This window comes from Cupressus sempervirens, chromosome 10, assembly GCF_028749045.1.
Source record: "Cupressus sempervirens isolate cs-2001-9-10 chromosome 10, ASM2874904v1, whole genome shotgun sequence".
Classification (NCBI taxonomy): domain Eukaryota; kingdom Viridiplantae; phylum Streptophyta; class Pinopsida; order Cupressales; family Cupressaceae; genus Cupressus; species Cupressus sempervirens.
This window is the reverse complement of record NC_143127.1, coordinates 266,804,914-266,812,525: the sequence shown is the minus strand read 5'-3', so window position 1 is coordinate 266,812,525 and position 7,612 is coordinate 266,804,914. Positions and strand designations below refer to the sequence as shown.

General features: G+C 34.9%; 1 protein-coding gene and 1 pseudogene across 1 annotated transcript; both read right to left on the bottom strand.

Annotated features, from left to right (window-relative positions):
• Window positions 1-2,105: 2,105 nt before the first annotated feature.
• Window positions 2,106-3,008, bottom strand: LOC149533666 (cAMP-dependent protein kinase regulatory subunit-like; annotated as a pseudogene).
• A 1,822-nt stretch (window positions 3,009-4,830) lies between these two features.
• On the bottom strand, window positions 4,831-5,964 carry LOC149533665 (uncharacterized). The gene is made up of 2 exons (XM_089805896.1): window positions 5,531-5,964; window positions 4,831-5,254 (listed from the first exon to the last, which is right to left on the bottom strand). The coding sequence occupies exons 1-2, from the start codon at window positions 5,962-5,964 to the stop codon at window positions 4,831-4,833; spliced, it is 858 nt and encodes a 285-aa protein (XP_089662022.1).
• Window positions 5,965-7,612: the final 1,648 nt, after the last annotated feature.

Sequence of the window (7,612 nt, the reverse complement as noted above, 5' to 3'; positions counted from 1 at the left end):
ATGTAATAGAGAGAGGATTATATAGCTCTATGAAGTACAGATAAAGCACTTTTTTTTGTAAATGCTTGCACAAGTGATTTATGATAAGGTTTTAATATTGAAACTACAAAAGGAGGATAAATTACTACCTCACTTTAACTAATTTCACCTATAAAAACATATCATAACCTACAAACAATCTTACTTTTCTACAAAAAGGTTCTGGAATGAGACAAAAAACAAGGAATAAAGAAAACATTCACAAGTTAACTTATCAAACCATTCAAAGACACACACAGAATTTGTAGAAAGGAAAAGAGCTTAACAATTAACTCCATAAGCATGATCATACTACTATCACTAGTATTATTCCTTCAAAAAGTTGAATTGCAGACCCTGTAACAAAGCTTAGGACTCAAAATGGATGTCTCAAAACTTTATCATCAAAATTAAAACTCTCCTCAAAATGAGTTAGAAAACTCCTTAAGTACAATGCCCAACTCCTTGGGTCGTATGCAGAATGATAGCCCCAAAAAGAGGACTTAATCACTCACATAATGAAGTCCTACCCCTGGGAAAACTCCATTATATCATAAAGAACCCAATGAATCACTAATAACTACCCTAAAAACACTCTAGTAGCCAATAAATCTCCTCCAACTACCAAGGCAAAGGCAAATTCGACCCCAAAGCCTATATTCTCTCCTAGAAGGATTCATAATGTTTACAAAAACTTAAAGGCCATAATGGGAAAAAGATGACTCATTTCATTAATTTTGCATTAATAATAATAAAAAATATCCAATGACTTATAATAACGTCATTTAAATATTTATATTTCACATTAACATGTATGCAAAAGGAAAATAAATAAATAAAACAATGTTCTTGTTATTTTGCATTTTTAGAATTAAGGAAATAATATTAAATGATTAAAATTAATCATTTTAATATCATTTCAATGTTATAGTTATGCAAAAAAAATAAGTAACATTATAAGCTTTAAAAAGCTTGTAAGGCATTAACAATAAAAACAATTTCACTCCCCTCAAATATGAATAAAATTTGAAAGGGATTAAAATCCCATCAAAAGCTACGGACCCCAAATTATATAGAAAATAATATAGGGCATTGAAACTTAAGTTTTACCCTAACTCTCATCATTTGATATCCTAAAGCTTTCGAATAAGAAAGGAGAGAAATGAGGGTTTGAGGAGACTTGCAGAGTCAGCATTTACATCTGATGATTTTTTCTTTCTTCCTCCATATGCATTTGCTGGAGCTCACTCTATAATAGTTGTTCATATCACTTGAAGGTACGAAACCTTTGTCATTTTGCACATGAACTCGTTCTCATTGGTCGCCATGAATACTTTTCTGTATCTGATATTTGTTTTGCTAAAAACATGAGCTAAAATCGCCAAGTGAAACTTTGCTTTGAAAAGTTTGTTGCCTTTTTCTTCTTAATTCAAGCCACTGTCTGAATATATGGTTCTCTTTTGTAAGCTATTTTGTTACTTTTAAAATGGTCTTTCCCTTGCATGATTTGTTACTGCTGTAGATGTAAATGTGGGACAGGAACAATACTTTTTACATTTGATATATCATTTTATTTGTTGGAAATTAGATGGGTTCCAACTATTTATCATTTTCCATCAAATAGAATGATTCTGGAAGCATTTTTATCGTTGAGAATTTGATTTTTGCCTGCAAAAATCTTCCAGTTGGTGAGATTTTTTGTTTTGGATCAACAATCACCATGATACATAGGTCTGCTACATATATTTCAATTTTTTGTGTACTTTAAAACAGCGTATGGAGTTGCCTTTTGGTCTACCATGAGAGGTTGAAAAACATGTTGTCTTTGATTTCAGCTATTCTTTGGTTTGTTGTATTTTTGCACATACAACAGCTCCTCAAACTAATGCAACAGTCATAATTGACATTGGGTCCTTCAGTACTCATGAATATCATATTTTGTATTAAAGAACAAAGTAGTCCATAATGAAAAATGTGTGCCATTGCTAGATGAACTTAGAACTTGTACATTTTCTTCTTTACGTTTTAGCTAGCTAATTATTTTTTCCTCACTAACTTTTGTTCCTTCATGGATCTTATATCAGCCATTACATGAACTTGCATTGTCTCAAGTTTATGATTATTTGAAGTTGACTTCCAACTTCCTCTAGCAGTCTCTTGAAGCTATTGCTATCTATTGAAACACATTTACATTGTGTAAATGAAGTAATTGTTGCAGCATGGGGTTGGTTGTTGAGCAAAGCCAATTCTCCAAAGTAATCACCTCTACTGTATCTTTATGACTATTTTGCCCTTACAAATTGCCTCAGCCTTCCGATTTTCTAGGAAGTACATTTTATCCCCTGGTTCTCCTTCAACAATAATGTTCTCCCCTTTAGCAAAATATTCATCTAGTAGAACATCTACAATTGTAGACCTCTCATGCCTGTCAAGTGCCTCCAAAAGTGGTACATCTTGCAAAAATTTCTCATAGAGATCTCTTTTGACCATTTTAGTGCTCATTACTATTGTTTGGAATGTGTTCCTATCAACTGCCCAAAGCATGCAGTCTACGAATGCCTTTATGGTTGCTGCTCTTGGAGCATTGTAGAGCAAAGCAAGCTCTCCAAAGCTATCACCTTTTATATATCTCTTCACCATCCTTGAATTTTTCTCATTAGATCCCTCTATCCACACGTCACAAGTCCCTTCCTCCAACATGAAGAAGTGATCCCCTGGGTCACCTTGCTAAATAATGATTTCCCCTTTTGCATACTTCATCTCTTTAGCTGCACTAATAACAATTTGGGTTTTCTCTTTATCAAGAGATTTAAAAGGAAACAGTTATGTAATGCTTCTTCTATTCTCTTCCTACTATCATCAAATTTTGGAATAACTGTTGGTTTGAACTATTCAAAATCTAATAGAGGAGTGCATTCTGCACTCACAAAGTTTCTTCTCTTTGCCAAAAGTGTAGTGGGTCTGCATCCTATGCTTTCTCTTCAGCTCATGTTTCTTTTGTCCAGTTGATTGTATCCCAGAAACTCTAATTGTAGTTCTTTTGGAGTTTCCAATTTTAGGCCTTTTCATAATCTTTTGTATAGGGATTTTGATAACTGCTACTCCTTTTTCAAAGCCGAATACTGTCTTTAAGCAATATATCTTTGTCAATCCATGCTAGAATCCTTAGATGGAGAAAGAAGTTATGGTGTTGGTATAATGCTAGCTAATATAGCACACTCTCTTAATGTAAGAAATAAAAAATATTCTCCAAAGTAGAATGTTGAGACTCTTTATATCATTCTTTACCAATCTTGATTGCTTTTTTCCTTGGTGCTCTCACTCTTTTCATTTTCTCTTTCTGGCTATGAAATCTGCAGGAGCTTCCATTTGAGCATCTGGAAACCAACATTCTCTTTTCTTCTTTTAATGACACTAGTTATTCCTTTCTATCCTTGATCTTAAGAGTATTGTGATTTGAAATAACTCCCAAGCTTTGTTCAATGATGCTAGCTCCTTAGTGCTCTGTTCTTTAAGATGGTATTGTATGAGGTTTGAGCATGGGATCGTGACACTCATGAAACCACTATTTTATAATTGCAAGCTTTCTCTTGATTATAATGGAAAATTTCATATCAGAGTTAATATGTCCCCTTAGCATTATATTTTTCACTTTTTGCATTAGAGCACTTGAATTACATTTTGTTGTTTTTCATATGTATTCGGAAAAGAAAAAATATCACATGTGTGGGTACACAGTTACAAGTAATCAGTCATTGCTTAGATCTTAAAAGATCTAACCCCACCTTTTCCCATGCAGGCAAACGAAGAACCAAGAGCTTATTGGATCGAGGGCTAGACTAGGAGCAACAAGGCGATATTAGAGAACACCTAACCAGTCAAAGTATAAAAGGCAATGACTGGTTATCTCTAACTTTCTCACATATGCTTTATTTTTTCTTGTTTTCAGTACATATGAAAGACAGTAAAATGTATTCACGACTTGTGTGGGATATTTTAGCATTCTTCCATTTATTTCATATTTTGTAAAAATGAAAATTGTACATATCAGTGACAATTTATACAATGAACATTATATCTCTTTTGCTCAAGATTTTATATGATTGCAAAATGATGAGATGTGAATAAATAGAAAATGGATGTTTTCTTCTGCAATTCTTTCTGTGATGTTACTTGAAGTAAAATTTTCAGCATGTACAAAATTTTAGTAACATGTTTGGCGACTTCTACTATATGTCTGCCTGCTTGACATTTGAATAGTGTTTTCATTGTCCTTATTCCTTGGGCATAGAGTCTGATTATGCATTCCTAGCACCTAAACCTGACACAAAGCGACTTCTAAAGTTGCTGGTTCAATTTTGAATGTATGTTCGTGAACTTAATAAGACTGGAAATTCTTATTAAATTGATGGGTATACAGGGTCAAAACTCAAGAATCAACTTTAGAAGTTGAACCATCATAGTTGACCATTTGGTTGGCATATGTGTGGACATATGGACTTATGTGACTATATGTATGCAACGTATCCATGTGTATGCAAATATGTATGGCTAATAGCTAGACATATTTAATGTTAGCGATATGTATGTGTGTATGTGTGCGTATGTTGGATATGTGCATGCATATAGGCACACATATCTATGCATGCATGAATGAAATGGAGGATATGACTGTTGAACAACATAAACCAGCAACTTGACTGAACTAAACTACAAAACAAAACAGGATAGAAAACTAAACTTAACTAAAAGCAGACGCATTTATTGAAAACAAGGGAAACTAACCTATTATGTACAAGGTAGGACTGAAACTCATACCTCAAAACATGGTTTGAGGTGGATCTTATTTACAGGGATCGGTAGTACATCTCCTTCCATGGTAGCTAGCTGGTAAGCATTATATTGTTTACACTCAGCAATTTGAAATGGCCCAGCCCACATATGATCAAATTTATTGTGATGGCCTGGCCTGCTCTTCAAAACATCCCATTTTAATACCATGTCACCAACATGGAACTCCCGAGCTCGAGCTCTTCTATCAAAGCTCTTCTTTATTTGCATTTGTTGATACTCCATGGTTTCCATGGACTTTTTCCTAGTTTCTTCTAGCTCCATCAGCTGGACACACCGCACTAAAATAGGGTCACCTTCCTCAAACAAAACTAGCTGTGTAGCAAGGTCAAGTGTGGGTAATTCTATTTCAATGAATAATCTAGCTTCTTTCCCATAAACAAGCCTATAAGGCAAGTTTCCAATAACCTACTTTGGAGTAATCCTATCAACCCATAAGGTGGCTTTCAGCTTTGAATGACAATCTATCTTATTCTCTTGCAAGTTACGTTTGATCATCCTTATAAGATTCTTATTTGAAGACTCTGCTAATCCATTAACCTGTGGGTAATAATTAGAGTTGGTGCTAAGATAAATCCCATGAGTAAAAGCCCAATTAGTTACTTTCATCCCAATGAAAGCAAGCACATTATTAGAAATAATGGAATCAGGTACTCCAAACCTGTTCACAATATCATCATAAAAGCTCAGGACTGTTGTTTCATTTGCGTCCTTTAACGTTGCTACCTCAGTCCAACGCGTGAAATAATCAGTGGCTGTGATAATCCACTTGTGACCTGCACTTGATGGAGGGTTAATAGGCCCAATAAAATCAACGCCCCACTTCTGAAAGGGTTGTTCTGTTTTAATTGGCTGCAAAGGCAAAGCTAGTAGCCTTTCTTTTCCTGCAAACATAGCGCATTTAGCACATTTTCTGACATGTGCATGCCAATCCTTAAACAAATTAGGCCAGTAATAGCCTGCTCTTAGAATCTTATAAGTTGTAGTCCTTGGAGAAAAGTGTCCTCCTGAATGCCCATCATGAAATTCATGCAATATTTGAGCAATCTGATCTGAATCTACACACTTGAGAAGGACTCCATTGAAATCTTTCATGTATAGAATATTGTTAATTAGCACAAAAGGAATTGATTGCAAGCGATAGTATCTTCATTTTTCTCGATCCAAGGTAGCTGGACATTGACTGGTTTTCAAAAAATGCATCATATCCTTTAACCAGCTTGTTGGTTGATCATCAGTTCTAGTAGCTCCAATCAGAAAAACTGTATTTTGTTAATTCTCAAGTTCTAAAATATCCTTATCTACAATTTGTTCACATAATCCCTTTCCTCTAACTAGCTTGGTTATCTGATTATCAACATCATACTCCATGACGCGTGTGATCCAGCTAGCTCTCTTCTCATTTAGGTCCTTACTTAGGAGGAACTCCTTGACACTTGGGTGTGTGACACGTAAAATAACCTTATTATGTGTCAACAAATGCCTAAATTTCTTAAGGCTTTTTATCACAGCAAGGACGTGCTTTTCTACAAAGCTATACCTTTGCTAATACTCTTCTAGTCCTTTGCTGAAGAATGTGATTGGTTGTTCCAATCCTTCTACATTTTTTTGTACCAGCATGGCTAAAATCACATCATAACCCCCATATGCATAAAGAATGAAATCCTTACTAAAATTAGGATTGATTAGGATAGGTGTTGATGCTAATGCATTTTTGGTGGCTTGAAAATTATCTTTAGCCTCCTTTGTCCACGCAAAAACTGCATTCTTTTTAAGTGTAGTTGTTAATGGCTTGAGAAGTGTTGCAATATTAGGCAGAAATCTTCGCAAGAAATTGATACGGCCAATGAAACTTTGAAGGCGTTTCTTGTGTTGTGGTAAAGGCAACTCTAGAACTGTTGCAACTCATTCAAGGTCCACCGTGATGCCTGCCTTAGATACAATGTATCCAAGTAATTTTCCCTCATGCACAAAAAATATACTCTTTTTTGGGTTTAAAGAGATGCCAAATTCTCTACAACGCTCAAAAATGTGCCTTAAGTGATCAATATGATCTATTATTTTCTGTGAGTAGACCATGACATCATCCAAATAAACCAAAATGAACTTGTACATTAAATTACTAAAATCCATCTCCATAGCCTTCTGAAAGGTAGCTCCAGCATTGGACAATTCGAATGGCATTCTTTTGTACGCCATTATACCCCATTTTGTGGTGAACGCTATTTTATATTGGTCCTCTTCCTTTACCAGTATTTCATTATAACCTGAATAGCCATCCAGCAAAGAGAACCTTTCGCCCCTTGACACACACTATAATATCTGCTCCATGGATGGAAGCGGGTGCCTATCTTTCAGCAAGACCCGATTTAAGTCTCTAAAATCTACACACAACCGTAACTCTCCATTTTTTTTTCTTACTGGGACCAAATTTGTGACCCAGCTCATGTGCTTGATAGGAAAAATTATCTTACTCTCGATTAATCTGAGAACCTCTTTGTGCATCAAGGGTTCTAGCTTTGGATTAATAGGCCTTTGCCTTTGTTGCACTAGTTTTGCTGATGGTTCTAACTCTATTATATGTTGTGCCAATCTCGGATTGAATCCTTTTAAATCACTATATTGCCAAGAAAACACATCACTGAATTCTTGGAACAAGTGAAGAAAATATTCTTTTTCTTTAGCTGAATTTACTTTGCCAAATTTCAAGCATTTACTTGGTGCAATTTCTAAGTCTACATAC